The sequence below is a fragment of the Staurois parvus genome, unplaced genomic scaffold (genome assembly GCF_062004578.1).
Source record: "Staurois parvus isolate SC_StPar_1 unplaced genomic scaffold, SC_StPar_1.0 ptg000362l, whole genome shotgun sequence".
NCBI classification, from domain to species: Eukaryota; Metazoa; Chordata; class Amphibia; order Anura; family Ranidae; genus Staurois; species Staurois parvus.
In genome coordinates, this window is record NW_028318158.1 from 10,903,141 (window position 1) to 10,921,062 (window position 17,922).

Sequence of the window (17,922 nt, forward strand, 5' to 3'; positions counted from 1 at the left end):
ACTGCCAATGCCCATAATTTAATGCCACCTCTGCCCCTCCTCCATCCACTGATCACCTCTACACTTCCCTCCATTCACATGTTACCTCTGATCCTCCTTTCCTTCCAGCCACAGGTTACCTTTGCTCCCCTTTGCCCTCCCTTTCCATCCCTTAGTCACCTTTGCAGCATTGCTCACCATGTTCCTGCATCAATGGAATCCATTTGTTCATCGGCAGTGCTTGCCTGGGGGCAGATCCTAAGTGGAAAATAAAAAAGAAAGCCTAAAAAAAGAAAATAAATGCAGCCATCACATCTAAGAATTGGTAGACTGAAATACAACAAATGTCTGCTTTTGGGTTTATTATCTTTTTAAAGAACACTTCATGCTGTACAGGGCTCTGCACCCTTAAGTCCCCAGGGCATTATCAAAAGGTTTACACGTGACCCAGCCAATTTTTTTATTCTTATTACATTTTGCGTGTGCCATTAACTTGAACTTAATCAAAGAAAATAAGAAGCAGAACCTGTTGTACAGGAGATTTGTAAATGTATTATTACATAATCAGAAGCAGGGTGTGTACAGGGCAATAATTAAAAATGCCAGGGCCCATAGCAAGTTTATTTTTATAATGTCAAGATTGGCACTGTAGCTTTTGTCAATGATACAACAATTACTGGTATGTACATGGCTTATGTTCTGCATCCTGCTTACCCTGTATTTCCTCGTGAAATTAAAAGGCTTACACAATACAATACCATGATTACAGCTCATTCCATGAAAGAAATTGTTGACATTCTTCTAAAAATGCTAGTTGCCTGACTCTTGCCCAGAACCCAGAACAAACCTACTGATTAGAAAGCCAGGATGAGGTCAAAAATGCCTTTCTGCATATGTGTTTCAGGTCAATTCCTTAAAGTACTAAAGCCATTGAATCAGCATGACAGCCAAGCCCTTAGCATTTTGAGATGGGAAGGTCAGCATTTACAGATTCCATACTCCCTCACTAAAGGACCTTTACGCCTTGGTCACACAGATGACAGAGCAGCAGGGAAAATGTGTGGTTGATCCCACCATCCATCAGCAAGATAACACTGCCTTCGGACTTATCTGTACATGTTGCATCGTATCATAGAATAGCACATTTTTATACCACAAAAATAGAGCAGAAACAGGCCACCTAGAATGACACGAATAGCTGGTGTCATAATCATATCTCCGACTCACTTAGTATATAAGTGTGGATCCATAAACCCCAGAAAATGCATACTGAACAATATGGTAGTGTGACAAGAGCACCCCTAACTGAAAAAAAGAAGGTTACTAAGAGATCCACGCGGAGTAATATGGATTCAAAAATTACAGGCAATACTTTATTTGATCACATAGATCATAAGGAGGTTAAACATGAGCACGGTGAACATGTCAAGCAAATAAAATCATTTTAAAAGCACTTAGCGTCTTCATATCAGGGTCATTTAGGCAAGTAGAGTACCATATAAGGCAATATACGGTAATGGTGAGGTTTTGATCCTAGGTTTCCATGAATTTCCAGCTTGTATTAGAGTGAACCATAGATTCAGCAAATATGTTCCCAATATAAGTCAGGATGTGTAGAGTAGCCTCCTGATGTATGGAAGCTGGAACACAAAAATACACAAAAATTGTATGAAAATATAGGAGCTGAATCACATCCAGGCCTCACCAAGCCTCCCTCTACAGTAATTAGTGGTCACCTTCATTACCTTCTTAGTTGTGAAACTGTCATACCCGCTTCTCAAATGTAGGGACTTCCTGGATAGCCACCCCAAGTGAAACACAGTCCACAGTACCAAATGATTCTGGGGATATATATAAAAATTAGTGTATAGAACACAGGCATCAAGTGAAACCCTGAAAGCAAAAAACAAAGTATGGGTATATTACCATCAATAGAGATCAAGAGGACTCCCGTCGACTTGAAATAGGATCAGGTCCTTGATGCTTATTCAAAGGTGCATATGGGGGTGGGAAGCCAGGTAGTCACAGTACGTAGATTCCAAACACATATATTGTGTATATAGTAGGCCGTGAATACCTGAAACTTATCCTCCAGCCATATATATTATACCACATAAAAGAGGAAGTAAAGGGAGACCGCCATAGTGAAAAATCTTAAAGTACTTTTATTAGGTAAAAGCAATGAAGTCTACTCACACATCTAGTGCTATCCCAGCTCTGAGATAAATACGCATAAAAATACAAACACTCAGCTTCCCACTCCAAAGAGTATATACATTTTAATAATTTAGGATAGTGATAAGTAGCGCTAGCACATTCAGCATAGCGCTTTAGATGAACCCACACACATATTACAATATGTTTGTATAAACATTGGAAGGAGTACAGTGCAGTATAAAAGATGGAGATGACAACTCCCTGGCTGGAGGATAAGTGGAACATCTAATCCTAAAATGTGGTGCATGGTGCCATATAAATACAATACGTGTATTATGAATGACCTGTAGTGGGTAGTCATATCCATCTGGTGAGTTCTCTGTGATGGTGGTGGAGGAACACTGGAGAATAGGACAAGAACACAGGGTTGTTTTTTGAAGACTGCACCCTTTTTTTTGTCTGTTTGAGTCACAAACAATTTATGTCAGCCACATGGTGGTATATGAGTCAGTGGACTTTATTTTTTTATTTTATCTCGAAGATGTTTTTGGTTTCTTATCTGCAGTGATTTATGACATTTGATTGTAGCACATAGCGCTATAAAGATTTGTTTTGATAACGCATAGCTGCATCATGGACTGACTTTCAGTTTAAAAAAAACAGCCACCCATTTGAACGAGGCACGAGGCATTGGAAAGAATCAGGATTTCTTGCTGGACCATACACGCACACACAAGCAGTAATACTCGACCTTGTCAACTATTTCTGTTGCTCTGTTTGCCTGTTAGAGTCCTTGGAAATAAAACAACAGGTAAAAGGGAATATGTGACCTTCTTTTCCTACTACAGGGATACAGTCCTCAAAACTGCAAGGCCATTCCCCAGGCCATTGTTTGCATGTTTAAGGATGATAAAGAATGTGATTTGACCATACAAAAGAAGTATGGTCAAATCCTAAATATCTTTATCCGAATAAATGCATCTCTCTGAAAAAGAACTGTTGGACTAATTGCTACGGGAAAAGTACATTTATAAATATACACTGGTCATCCGTCATCTGTCCACATTAATATAAGACAACAGATTTGTCTCATGAACTATTTCTATGTGGACCTGTATTAATATAAGACAACAATTGATCCTGTGTAAGCTCCAACATAGACAAGGTCCTTACACAGGGTTAAACTGATCGCTCTGACACACAAACAGTGGTGGGAGGAACACAGTGAAGATGAGTATAATTGGATTGGAGGGTGGGCTAGTAAGAGAACATATTAATTTGCCCTGGATAAGAATGCCTGTATGAATAAAAGCAAAATACAACAGTTTAAGCTTGCAATGAGGCTAAATGTAATCGTCTTCATTTTAGGAACTTTGATTGATAGCAGGGTTTGATTAAGTTGTGGTCAGTTAGACAGAGGCTATACAGGCGGCCAATCATAAGCCAGAAATTAGATTACGTTGTTTTCCTAGTTGCTGAGGCCAGGTACTGATGTTGGATGAGAAGTCCTTGCTCGCAGTCAGCATTCCAGTAGGGTTGAGGTCAGGGATCTGTGCAAGCCACTTGAGTTCCTACATACCAAACTGTTTAAATCATGTCTTTTGAAGCAGTTTTTTTTACAAAGGGACACAGTCATGCTGGAACAGAAAAGTGCCCTCCTCAATCTGTTACCACAAGGTTGGAAGCGCATGTCTTTACATGTTGTAGCATTAACAGTACCCTTTACTGAAAACCCAAACCGAATCTTTTAGAGGGCATCTCACAGAAGCATGGCGACTGTCCAGCACATTTCCCATTTTAGAACTGGCAATCTTCCAATGATGTGTGAGTATAACCTGTGCAGAGGACTGATCAATTAGACTGGCTGCTGCTAGCAAAATTACAAACGTGTGAGTGCAAACATAAAAATTGCTGCGCTGCCTCGCCCAAAAACTACTTTAATTAATTAATTAAATAAAAGAATGAACTCCTTACTACACAAAGGGTCCCCACCAGGGGCGGACAGACAACTCATGGGGCCCCCGGGCAATAGGGGATCCTCCTTCCCAGTGACTAAATCCCAAATAAACCAATAAGTAAATACAAGGTGCTTAAAAAGCAAAAGTGCCAAAAATAGCACATATACAATGCCATGAAACTGTGCATACAGTGAAATTGTATAAAACAATATATATATATATATATATGTTAAAGTCCCAATAATTGTGCGAACATAATAAAAGTAAATTGAAAGTTCCAAAAACCCCCCAAAGAAACCCCCATCCGCATCCGGTGTGACTATTAAGTGATACAGTAGTAAATCTTCTTATCCATAGCAATTCTCTGTGCGTAGTGCTCCAATTAGTGCTCCCCCTCCAGAGACCCACTCATCACAGATAACTGACCCACCTGGAATGGTAGGTCAAATATTGCATGAGATGTTGCAGCGCTCTCTTGCAGGAAAGTTGGCCGTCTGTGTGGTCTTGACACCTCTATACACTGATGACAGACTCCATAGTGGAAACACCTCTAGATCAATCGTTTGCAACAAAACTCCTCCAGAACCTCCACAGTACTCCTCCACCACCGTAAAAACATCAAAGGGAAACTTCCATAACGTAACACTGTAATTAATAGGTAAAAAACATTTAAAATTGCACTTACATAAAAACCATGTGTATGGCACTTTAAATCCCAGCAAAAATCAATTCCTTCTCAGAGGACAAGTGTAGCGCTATCAAGCCCCGCTTGGGGTCCCTCCCAAAATCCATACCAGACCCTTATCCGAGCATACAGCCCGACAGGTCAGGAAAGGGGGGGGGCGAGTGAATGCCCCCCCCCTCCTGAACCAGGCCACATGCCTTCAACATTGGGGGATGCTTTGGGGTAGGGGGCTCCCCCCAAAGCACCTTGTCCCCATGTTGATGGGGACAATGGCCTCTTCCCCACAACCCTGGGCTGTGGTTGTGGGGGTCTGCAGGCGGGGGGCTTATAGGAATCTGGAAGCCCCCTTTAGCAAGGGAGCCCCCAGATCCTACTCCCCCCTATGTGAATGAATATGGGGCACATGGTACCGCTACTCATTCACAAAAAAAAGTGTAATGTGAAAAAAGACAGGAGACAGTCTTTGACAAGCCCTTTATTAAAAGAAGGATAAAAGAATGTCCCCCAAATTAGATCCAACGTCAATCACGATGCCTGCCGCCCCAACACGGGGGGGGCGGGATCTGGGGCCCCCTTGCTAAAGGGGGCTTCCAGATTCCAATAAGCCCCCTGCCTGCAGACCCGCACAACCACAGCCCAGTGTTGTGGGGAAGAGGCCCTTGGAGACGAAGTGCTTTGGGGTGGGGGAGCCCCACCCATCCCAAAGCACCGCCCCATGTTGAGGGCATGTGGCCTGGTATGGTTCAGGAGGGGGCGCTCGCTCATCCCTCCCCTTTCTGACCTGCTGGGCAGCATCCATCACATTTTAGGATTAGATGTTCCACTTATCCTCCAGCCATATATATCATACCACATAAAAGAGGAAGTAAAGGGAGACCGCCATAGTGAAAAATCTTAAAGTACTTTTATTAGGTAAAAGCAATGAAGTCTACTCACACATCTAGTGCTATCCCAGCTCTGAGATAAATACGCATAAAAATACAAACACTCAGCTTCCCACTCCAAAGAGTATATACATTTTAATAATTTAGGATAGTGATAAGTAGCGCTAGCACATTCAGCATAGCGCTTTAGATGAACCCACACACATATTACAATATGTTTGTATAAACATTGCAAGGAGTACAGTGCAGTATAAAAGATGGAGATGACAACTCCCTGGCTGGAGGATAAGTGGAACATCTAATCCTAAAATGTGGTGCATGGTGCCATATAAATACAATACGTGTATTATGAATGACCTGTAGTGGGTAGTCATATCCATCTGGTGAGTTCTCTGTGATGGTGGTGGAGGAACACTGGAGAATAGGACAAGAACACAGGGTTGTTTTTTGAAGACTGCACCCTTTTTTTGTCTGTTTGAGTCACAAACAATTTATGTCAGCCACATGGTGGTATATGAGTCAGTGGACTTTATTTTTTTATTTTATCTCGAAGATGTTTTTGGTTTCTTATCTGCAGTGATTTATGACATTTGATTGTAGCACATAGTGCTATAAAGATTTGTTTTGATAACGCATAGCTGCATCATGGACTGACTTTCAGTTTAAAAAAAACAGCCACCCATTTGAACGAGGCACGAGGCATTGGAAAGAATCAGGATTTCTTGCTGGACCATACACGCACACACAAGCAGTAATACTCGACCTTGTCAACTATTTCTGTTGCTCTGTTTGCCTGTTAGAGTCCTTGGAAATAAAACAACAGGTAAGGGGGAATATGTGACCTTCTTTTCCTACTACAGGGATACAGTCCTCAAAACTGCAAGGCCATTCCCCAGGCCATTGTTTGCATGTTTAAGGATGATAAAGAATGTGATTTGACCATACAAAAGAAGTATGGTCAAATCCTAAATATCTTTATCCGAATAAATGCATCTCTCTGAAAAAGAACTGTTGGACTAATTGCTACGGGAAAAGTACATTTATAAATATACACTGGTCATCCGTCATCTGTCCACATTAATATAAGACAACAGATTTGTCTCATGAACTATTTCTATGTGGACCTGTATTAATATAAGACAACAATTGACCCTGTGTAAGCTCCAACATAGACAAGGTCCTTACACAGGGTTAAACTGATCGCTCTGACACACAAACAGTGGTGGGAGGAACACAGTGAAGATGAGTATAATTGGATTGGAGGGTGGGCTAGTAAGAGAACATATTAATTTGCCCTGGATAAGAATGCCTGTATGAATAAAAGCAAAATACAACAGTTTAAGCTTGCAATGAGGCTAAATGTAATCGTCTTCATTTTAGGAACTTTGATTGATAGCAGGGTTTGATTAAGTTGTGGTCAGTTAGACAGAGGCTATACAGGCGGCCAATCATAAGCCAGAAATTAGATTACGTTGGTTTCCTAGTTGCTGAGGCCAGGTACTGATGTTGGATGAGAAGTCCTTGCTCGCAGTCAGCATTCCAGTAGGGTTGAGGTCAGGGATCTGTGCAAGCCACTTGAGTTCCTCCATACCAAACTGTTTAAATCATGTCTTTTGAAGCAGTTTTTTTTACAAAGGGACACAGTCATGCTGGAACAGAAAAGTGCCCTCCTCAATCTGTTACCACAAGGTTGGAAGCGCATGTCTTTACATGTTGTAGCATTAACAGTACCCTTTACTGAAAACCCAAACCAAATCTTTTAGAGGGCATCTCACAGAAGCATGGCGACTGTCCAGCACATTTCCCATTTTAGCACTGGCAATCTTCCAATGATGTGCGAGTATAACCTGTGCAGAGGACTGATCAATTAGACTGGCTGCTGCTAGCAAAATCACAAATGTGTGAGTGCAAACATAAAAATTGCTGCACTGCCTCGCCCAAAAACTACTTTAAATAATTAATTAAATAAATGAATAAACTCCTTACTACACAAAGGGTCCCCACCAGGGGCAGACAGACAACTCATGGGGCCCCCAGGCAATAGGGGATCATGGGGCCCCTGTGTCCTTGCCAACACTCAAAAAAGCCTATAAAAAAGGTACCAGGGGCATTTCATGGGGCCCCCTACTGACCCCGGGCCCTCGGGCAGTGCCGAGTTCTCGAATGGTTAGTCCGCCCCTGGTCCCCACAAATGTGTATGTGCTATAATGCCCCATAGGCTGGCAATTATATCCCTCCTTCCCAGTGACTAAATCCCAAATAAACCAATAAGTAAATACAAGGTGCTTAAACAGCAAAAGTGCCAAAAATAGCACATATACAATGCCATAAAACTGTGTATACAGTGAAATTGTATAAAACAATATATATATATATATATATATATATATGTTAAAGTCTCAATAATTGTGTGAACATAATAAAAGTAAATTGAAAGTTCCAAAAAAACCCCAAAGAAACCCCCATCCGCACCACAGATAATTGACCACCTGGAATGGTAGGTCAAATATTGCATGAGATGTTGCAGCGCTCTCTTGCAGGAAAGTTGGCCGTCTGTGTGGTCTGGACCCCTCTATACGCTGATGACAGACTCCATGGTGGAAACACCTCTAGATCAATCATTTGCAACAAAACTCCTCCAGAACCTCCACAGTACTCCTCCACCACCGTAAAAACATCAAAGGGAAACTTCCATAACGTAACACTGTAATTAATAGGTACAAAAACATTTAAAATCGCACTTACATAAAAACCATGTGTATGGCACTTTAAATCCCAGCAAAAATCAATTCCTTCTCAGAGGACAAGTGTAGCGCTATCAAGCCCCGCTTGGGGTCCCTCCCAAAATCCATACCAGACCCTTATCCGAGCATGCAGCCCGACAGGTCAGAAAAGGGGGGGGGCGAGCGAAAGCCCCCCCCCTCCTGAACCAGGCCACATGCCTTCAACATTGGGGGATGCTTTGGGGTAGGGGGCTCCCCCCAAAGCACCTTGTCCCCATGTTGATGGGGACAATGGCCTCTTCCCCACAACCCTGGGCTGTGGTTGTGGGGGTCTGCGGGCAGGGGGCTTATAGGAATCTGGAAGCCCCCTTTCGCAAGGGGGCCCCCAGATCCTACTCCCCCCTATGTGAATGAGTATGGGGCACATGATACCGCTACTCATTCACAAAAAAAAGTGTAATGTGAAAAAAGACAGCAGACAGTCTTTGACAAGTCCTTTATTAAAAGAAGGATAAAAGAATGTCCCCCAAAGTAGATCCAACGTCAATCACGATGCCTGCCGCCCCAACACGGGGGGGGGGCGGGATCTGGGGCCCCCTTGCTAAAGGGGGCTTCCAGATTCCAATAAGCCCCCTGCCTACAGACCCCCACAGCCACAGCCCAGTGTTGTGGGGAAGAGGCCCTTGGAGACGAGGTGCTTTGGGGTGGGGGAGCCCTACCCATCCCAAAGCACCGCCCCATGTTGAGGACATGTGGCCTTGTATGGTTCAGGAGGGGGTGCTCGCTCATCCCTCTCCTTTCCTGACCTGCTGGGCTGCATACAATCTGTTGACATCCATTTTTGTCCGTTCCGGGTTTTTTTGCGAAAGAAAAATAGGGTTTTCTTCTGTTCAAAAAACGGATGTTAACAGATGCGGACATTACCGGATGTAAAAAGATGTTTATCAGTCAGTACACTCGCAAGAAATACATGGGGGTCCGTTTTTCATCCATAAATGGACAGATGAAAAACAGACATACGAAACGCCCTTGTGAAAGGGGCCTGAGTGTACGGGCTCTAGCAATGACAGCAGTGGAACAGAAGTTCCTGGTGTGGACATCATGGGATAGACATTGTGGAGATGTTTTTTTCCCCGGCTTCCTGTCCCCTAGTTAGGATAAGCATAGGACACAGGACAAAAGGAGACCTTTCATGCGCAAAGCTGACAACCACGAACGATGTCTAAGTGATTGCCATTGCAAGCTAATAAACATTTGAACAGCCTGGACTCGTCTCTCTTATTCCCATTGGGGAGCTATTCTTGAACACATGCCTGGCAAGCCCAGGGGAAGTGGGCCAATGAGGTGTACAATGTGAGTGAGCATACCCCAATGATTCCTTTATTACTCACTTCACACCATAGGAAGTTTAGGCCAGAGGCCTGCTGGTAGTACATATAGTTTGAACGTATGTGCCAAATTTTCTTGGCCCCGCCTACAGACACATTTCAAAATGTAGTGGAAAGTGTTCCCAGAAGAGTGGAGGGTGTTAAAGTCATTAAAAAGGGGGGTAAACAAATCCATATTAATGCCCATGGTTTTGAATGGGATGTCCAACAAGATCATATAGGTGTAGTGCTCAGTGTCCACAAACATTTGGCCAAATAATTTATCTCTCTATAGTTGTTCTCAAAATTTTGCATACCCTTTGAAGAATTGGTACCATTTTGCACCATTTTTAAAGAAGACATGAGTGAGTATGGGATTCATATTCAACTGTAGGTCATAACAGAATAGAACAATCATAAAACAAAACAATTAAACAACTGAAATGACCCCAGTTCAAAAGTCTGCATACCCTTAGTTTCTAATACTGTGTATTTCCCCCTTCAGCATCAATGACAGTGTGCAGTCTTTTGTAAAAGTTGTCTATGAGGCCCCAAATTCTTGCAGGTAGTATGGCTGCCCATTCGTCTTGGCAAAATGCTTCCAGGTAATGCAAAGTCTTTGGTCGTGTTGCATGAACTGCACGTTTGAGATCTCCCCAGAGTGGCTCAATATTAAGGTCAGGAGACTGTGATGGCCCCTTCAGAACCATCGCCTTTTTCTGTTGTAACCACTGGAGGGTCAACTTGGCCTTGTACGTAGGGTCATTGTCATGCTGGAAAGTCCAAGATCGTTTAATGTGCAGCTTTTGTGCAGAAGAATGAAAGTTGTCTGCCAGTTTTTTCTGATAACACGTTGCATTCATTTTGCCATCAATTTTCACAAGATTCCCCATGCCTTTAGAGCTCACCCCCCCCCAAAACATCAGTGAGACACCACCATACTGCACATTTCAGATGGTATTTTTGCCGATATAGGCCTTGTAGACCCTTTTCCAAATATAATGTTTATGGTTGTGACCATAAAGCTCCATTTTGGTTTCATTCCTCCAGATTAGAGTGTACAGAAGCTGTGAGGCATGTTATGGTGCTGTCAGACATATTGTAGAGGCATTGGCGCTGTAAAGGCTTCTTTCTGGTAACTCGACATGCAACTCTATCAGGGAAGGACTAGAAGAAGACCTGGCAATTTGCTGATCCCCAGAATGGCCACACTAATTTGTACAAAAATGTTCGCAAGTGCATAGGTGCACGGCGTGCAGTGGCGCGTCTTTGTGAACGGCTGTGCATCGACGCACACAAAGCCCGATAGTTGCTGGCACCTAGTGGCCTTTATAAGGACTGCAGTTCTGCTTAGTAATTGCTGGATTATGGTCAGCCTTTTGTATTCTATTTTTCTGTGCTCACTACTCTGCTTGATTATCAGTTATTGACCCGGCTTGCTCCTAACCTGTTCTTGCTTCTCTACTGGCTCTGACCCCGGCTTGCTTCACGGCCTTTCTTCTGCCTGCTTTCCTGTGTTTGACCCTGGCTTGTTCCTGACCATGCTCCTGCCTCTATTCCTGTTTGACATCCCCTGTTTGACTCCCGGCTCTGGCTTCTGGCTTAGTAATTGCTGGATTATGGTCAGCCTTTTGTATTCTATTTTTCTGTGCTCACTACTCTGCTTGATTACCAGTTATTGACCCGGCTTGCTCCTAACCTGTTCTTGCTTCTCTACTGGCTCTGACCCCGGCTTGCTTCACGGCCTTTCTTCTGCCTGCTTTCCTGTGTTTGACCCTGGCTTGTTCCTGACCATGCTCCTGCCTCTATTCCTGTTTGACATCCCCTGTTTGACTCCCGGCTCTGGCTTCTGACTTTGCTTTCTGCTCTGCCCTCCTTTAAGATCCGCCAGTTCTTCCAGAGAGTCAACTTCTGTGTCTGACTTTCTTCTTTTCGGGTGTCTTCTCATCTAGAACCACCAGACAGTTTACCACTGGCAGCCCGTGCTTCTTTGGGCACTGTACAGTGGACTTTCATAAATGGTCCGCAGACTATTGGAATGGACTGAGATGGCTCTCAAATACCAGTATCGGCTCGGCCTGTTCGAAACACTTAAGGATGAGTTGGCCAGAGTTGAGGCTCCTGCTACCATTGAAGACCTCATCCGGTTGGCCATTCAGCTTGACCGACGCCTACAGGACTGACAGTCAGAAAGGACTAACGCTTACAGACCTTCCTGGATGCTGCTCAAGGTTCCATCTGCTGAAGGAGAGCCTATGCAAATTGGCCTAGTATACCGCATCAACGGCAAGTTAACCTTTGCTTCAACTGCGGGGGTACTGGACACTTCCTGCACAACTGCCTGGTGAGTTGATTGCTCCATGTCCTATCTACTATCCAAGTCTCCGGATCTTCCCCAGCTCACAGTGGTGACTCTAGGAACAATATATTGGGGTGGGAACATAAGATACAACAGTAAAAACTAGGGGGGGATACTAATAATTTTCACCACTAAATCATACCACTGAAAAAAATTAAATAAGTATATATAGATATGATTACAAAATAGGAGAGTAATACGGTATGCAATGATACCTTTTTATTGTACTAACCTAACACTTCAAAGACAAGCTTTCAAGAGTTTTTCTTTCTTCCTCGGGTATTGCTTCAGAGTGGAAAGCTCTCAAAAGCTTTTCTTTAGAGTTTATAGCCATTTCAGCAAACACCAGGTCTGTGTAAATAATCCCCTATGTTAAATATGTCACTAATGAAGACCAATGAACAGATTCTGTGTGTTTGTGTGTAACTATCTAAAGCACTGACCAAACTGTTGGCTCTATATAAATCCTGTATAATAATAATATCTAATACTAAGTACCATGTATCAATTTCACACAACCAGGCACTTTCTACCTACTTCAAAATTAAAATTAGACTTTTTTTTTTTAAACTTTCTTCTCAAAATGGGATTGTCAAGGTCCATTTATAATAAATAACATAATATAATTATTTATAGAACATCAGCTCATTCAACAGTGGTACACAAAATAGAACATTAATGTATAACTAAAGGCAAAGCTTTTTTTTTTTTTTTAAGTTTTGGATGGAGTGGAGAGGGGTTAGAACGTTTGTCAGGTTTTTATTGCTGTCTGTGGCCCCACTAAGGATATTCACTCTCTCTAGTTGTCCTGTTTATCATTACTATTGAAAATGAAAGTAAATGAAAAACCCAAATTTTGGGTTGTCCCCAGAAAAATAATAGATAAATAATCTTCCATTGGGGTCACTGGTTCTGGTGACCTGGGGGTCCCCAAAGAATTTCCTTAATTTTCAGGGATTTTCTCTCATTTCCTGTTTGGCTATAGGGCAGGAAGTGAAGCTAAATATCTGCAATGGGACAAAAGGTTTTGCCTATAATTCTGCTTTAAATTTAACAAAGAACTGAACTGAAAGTTTTAACATACAATAAATTATTATTATTATACAGGATTTATATAGCGCCAACAGTTTGCTCAGCACTTTACGATATAACGGGAGACAATACAGCAACAATACAGTTCAATACAAGAGGGTTAGGAGGGCCTGATCATTGGAGCTTACAATCTAAGAGCAGCATTGAACAAAACTAGCTCATTCAGAAACAATCAGGCTTATTCACTAAAGGTGAATTGCAAGAGAATTGCAGGGGAGTTTCAAAATCTGGACCAATATATCCAGTTTGGAAAGTGAGCTGAATGAGAGAATTTTTCTGGTTTGGCTATTTTGACCTACTTTCTTCAATTCTCCATTCGATTCTCCTACTAATCCACCTTCAATTCAGCTAGGAGAATTGCAGGAGAATTGGTAGGAGAATTGACAGGAGAATTGAACTGACTAGAATTGAATAATCTAGGTCAAAATAGCCAAACCAGAAATATTCCCCCATTCAGCTCACTTTCCAAATTGTATGTATTGGTCTAGATTTTGAAATTCTACAATTTTCCAGCAATTCCCCTGTTAGTGAATAGACCTGAATGCCTAATCTATAATTTCTTATCTTCTGCTCTGTTAATAGCCCTCTGAAGCAAGCAGGAGCCCACTGTATTGAGACGACCATAAAGCTCAATATAGATTTATACGTGAATTTTTATGCATTGATGCAAACCTGTCAACGACTTGATCCATGTATATATAAGTACCTGTACTAAATAAATAAAAATAAATAAATGTCTGGAAGCTTAAACTCAATTTCTAGGGTGGCAAGATCTGAAAGCCTTCCCTCTGTCTTTGTTGTATGCAAATAGGATTTTATTAATTTCAGTGCTGAAAAACTTCTCTCACAAGATACACTGCTAACTGGCAAAACACATGCAATTTTACAGTCTGTGTAGTTGTACAGAACTATGTATTGCACTGTGCTAAGTTCAGGAATACATAACACAGATTACAAGGCTCAGGAGTACATTTTGCACAGGACACAGGACATAGTTCACATCTTCACTCCAAGTCACTTGAAGCAGAACACCTGAAGCTCAAAAAAGTTTTGAAGCTACTTTTGTAGCTCAAATTGGGCAGATTTTGATGTGTTTTTAGTCTTATAGAAAAGAATAGAAACTTACGATTGACATGTTTTTACTCGCTTTCGTGCATTTTGCACAATTTTCTACTCAAATGAAAATATGTTTTAAAAAATAGTAATATATGAATAAATAAATGTAAAAGAAATACACATATAAATAAAAAAATCATGATAAATAAATAATAACCCCTAACCTTAAAAAAAAGAAAAAAAGAGAAATTATTATTATTATTATTAATAATAATAATAACCTTCATGCCACTCATACCACTAAGTGACACCTTCATGCCACTCATACTACTAACTGACACCTCCACGCACCTCACACCACTAACTGGCACCTTCACACCGCTCATACCACTGTCACCTTCACACCGCTCATACCACTAATGTCACCTTCACATCGATCATACTACTAATGACACCTTCACATCGCTCATACCACTGACTGACACCTTCACATCGCTCATACCACTGACTGACACCTTCACATCGCTCATACCACTAACTGACAATTTCACATCACTCATACCACTGAGTGACACCTTCTCACCACTCATGACACTAACTGACACCTTCAAACCTCTCATACCACTGAGTGACACTTTCTCACCGCTAACTGACACCTTCACACCGCTCATACCACTGACACCTTGACACCACTCATACCACTAACTGGCACCTTCACACCGCTCATACCACTAACTGACACCTTCACGCCACTCATACCATTAACTGGCACCTTCACACCGCTCATACCACTAATGTCACCTTCACACCGCTCATACCACTAACTGGCACCTTCACACCGGTCATACTACTAATGACACCTTCACATCACTCATACCACTGACTGACACCTTCACACTGCTCATACCACTAACTGACACCTTTTCACTGTTCATACCACTAGCTGACACCTTCACGTCGCTCACACCAATAACCAGGGGCGGACTGACCATTTGGAAACTCGGGCACTGCCTGAGGGCCCGGGGTCAGTAAGGGGACTCATGAGATGTCCCTGGTACCTTTTTCATAGGCTTTTTTGAGTTTGGGCAAGTACACAGTGGCCCCATGATCCACTATTGCCCGGGGGCCCCATGAGTCATGAGTCCGCCCCTGCCAATAACTGACACCTTCACACCGCTCATACTACTAATGACACCTTTGCACCGCTGATACCACTGACACCTTCACAGAAAGACGTGATTCTGCTCAGCAAACGTTGGTGCACTAGAGACAGTGGGGGTGCACTGGGGAGGGGGCAGCACAAAACCTAAATATACCACTGAACTAATGTGCACTCCTTTCAAACAAATGGAAGTGAGGAGGAAAAGTAGAGATTTGGTAGCTTATCGAGGACAATACAAGGAGGCCGAAAAACACGGTAAGAAATGATTTAATGAAAAATGGTAGTAATGGATATGTATGGATGATTTTTGTACAATAAGAATATTGTATAGTGTCATTGTCAGTGTTTAGCATATAGCACATTGCTTGAATTCTTTTTTTTTTATCAAATACATTTTTACTAACATTTTGTTAGGTTTTACAAAAACAACAACAAAAAAAACTAAATAAAAAAAGAAAAAGTATTGAAGGTACACTAAAGAGTCTATAGCGTACACACCCACCGCCATCTGACCCCGAGCAGCATGCACATAGATAATAACAGGACCTTAGTATTCTGTTATTATCCTGTTATGTATCTGGATTATTTCTTAGATACACAGAATATAACTGGATACTAACATTTATGGGGAAAGTTGATCCAGGGAATATCCGATTGCCTCTTGGGGGATCAGGAAGGAATTTTTTTCCCCTGCAGCAGCAAATTGGATCATGCTTTGCTAGGTTTTTTGCCTTCTTCTGGATCAACTGTGGGTATAGGATTATAATTTTTTTTTTTTTTAATGGTTGAACTGGATGGACTTTTGTCTTTTTTTCAGCCAAACTATGTAACTTTGTAACTATACAGTAAATAAGTACATGCACTTCAAAGTTTCGATTACACAGGTCATTATTTGTTAGCAACAGTGCATGAATTCTGGCTGCTTTTTGCGACAGTTTGGATTGTATGACTCAACGCTTTTATATGTTAGCCTCCTCCATCCTGACCCAATGTCCTATGACCCCGTCTCACTACCACTGCTGACCATCTGATAATTTCCATGCTCTGAAACGTCTGTTCCCTGACCCAGAGAACCACAGAAACAAACACATCTTCAGATTCACAATAGGAGCCTTCTTTGATGCAACCACAAAAGGTTGTTGAAATGGTGGGAGCAGGCTTGAAGAGATCATTTGACTTGGATCAGAGTGAATTCATGGACCAGTTCACCCATGAAAATGTAATATTCAACCATACAGCATTAAAGAGCATCACAAATTGTTTGAGCTGACAAGGCTGAAGTTCCTGCCAAATGCAAACGTACTTTGTGATAATAATCATTGGCTTCAGGAGAGGGCCGTGACTGCTCCTCCCCATCAAGTAAGGAACCTAAATTTGACAAGTTAACCTTACAGTACTGTCAGATATAACTGAGATACTGCTGAGCTGCCAGGGACTGAGAACTGACATCTGCTTTGCTGGTGGAAATAGAAAAAGGGGCCTTTTTTCGGCAATGATGGTTCGATCCCCACAGGATTCATCACATTTAGGGGAGTCTGTGGATGAACTTATATTTTTTGTAAATGGAAAAAAGGTAAAAGATAATTGCTACTTTTTGTTTTCAAATATGTATCTATAATTACTATTAATATTAGCTATTTTTGGAAGTAGGGTATAAGTTAGGATACTAAAAAGGTCCATATAGGTAAAAAAAATCCAAAAACATTTACTTTCAAGCAAATCAAGTGTTCTGACTGGTCCCTGGCTTCACTAGCTGCATGGTTGTTCCAGACCAAGCCAGGCAGCTAGTATTTTGAGAAGTGGTAGCGGTAGCATCAGAAACTCAATCAGGCATTATAGATTTGTAAAAATCATCAATAATTTATTACGCTTCCCAGCATGAATTATCGGTTAAGTGGTGCTGTTAGCTAGATAAAAGATCTTATGATTGAAAAGTCAGTGAGCAAATGACCTATTATTACACATTTTTCTGTAATTTATACAGATACCTGCACAAGCAACTGTTCCTAGGATTGTTTGTGATAAATGAGCAGTTTTAGAGTGTTTTGAAAACAGTTGCTGGGTTGCACAAAGCATTTATTGCCCAGCTTCCTTAATTGCTGGGATGCAGGCAGCTATTGCTGCCTAGTGTACTCAGTTGTAGGGTGCAAGTAGCTATTGCCGTCTAGTGTGCACAGTTGCTAGGGTGCAAGTAGCTATTGCTGTCTAGTGTGCACAGTTGCTAGGGTGCAAGTAGCTATTGCCGTCTAGTGTGCACAGTTGCTAGGGTGCAAGTAGCTATTGCCATCTAGTGTGCACAGTTGCTAGGGTGCAAGAAGCTATTGCCGTCTAGTGTGCACAGTTGCTAGGTCACAGGTGTCTATTGCCTCCCAGCCTCCTCCATTGCTGGAATGCAGGTGGCTGTTTTCAAGTAGTGTCCTCGGTTGCTGGGATGCAGGTGGCTGTTTTCACGTAGTGTCCTCGGTTGCTGGGACAGAAGTGACTATTGCCACCTAGTATT

General features: G+C 42.0%; 1 protein-coding gene and 1 long non-coding RNA gene across 2 annotated transcripts in view; one reads left to right on the forward strand and one right to left on the reverse strand.

Annotated features, from left to right (window-relative positions):
* Positions 1 to 1,326: 1,326 nt before the first annotated feature.
* LOC149456436 (uncharacterized) lies at positions 1,327 to 1,864 on the reverse strand. The gene is made up of 2 exons (XR_016313881.1): positions 1,725 to 1,864; positions 1,327 to 1,619 (listed from the first exon to the last, which is right to left on the reverse strand). It is a non-coding gene; the product is annotated as an uncharacterized LOC149456436 (long non-coding RNA).
* A 14,955-nt stretch (positions 1,865 to 16,819) lies between these two features.
* XDH (xanthine dehydrogenase) overlaps positions 16,820 to 17,922 on the forward strand; it is a 101,848-nt gene continuing 100,745 nt past the window's right edge. Inside the window, exon 1 of the mRNA XM_089685111.1 lies at positions 16,820 to 16,995. Within this exon, the coding sequence (XP_089541237.1) occupies positions 16,915 to 16,995 (81 nt within the window). The 5' untranslated portion in view covers positions 16,820 to 16,914. The remainder of the gene's footprint in view (positions 16,996 to 17,922) is intronic.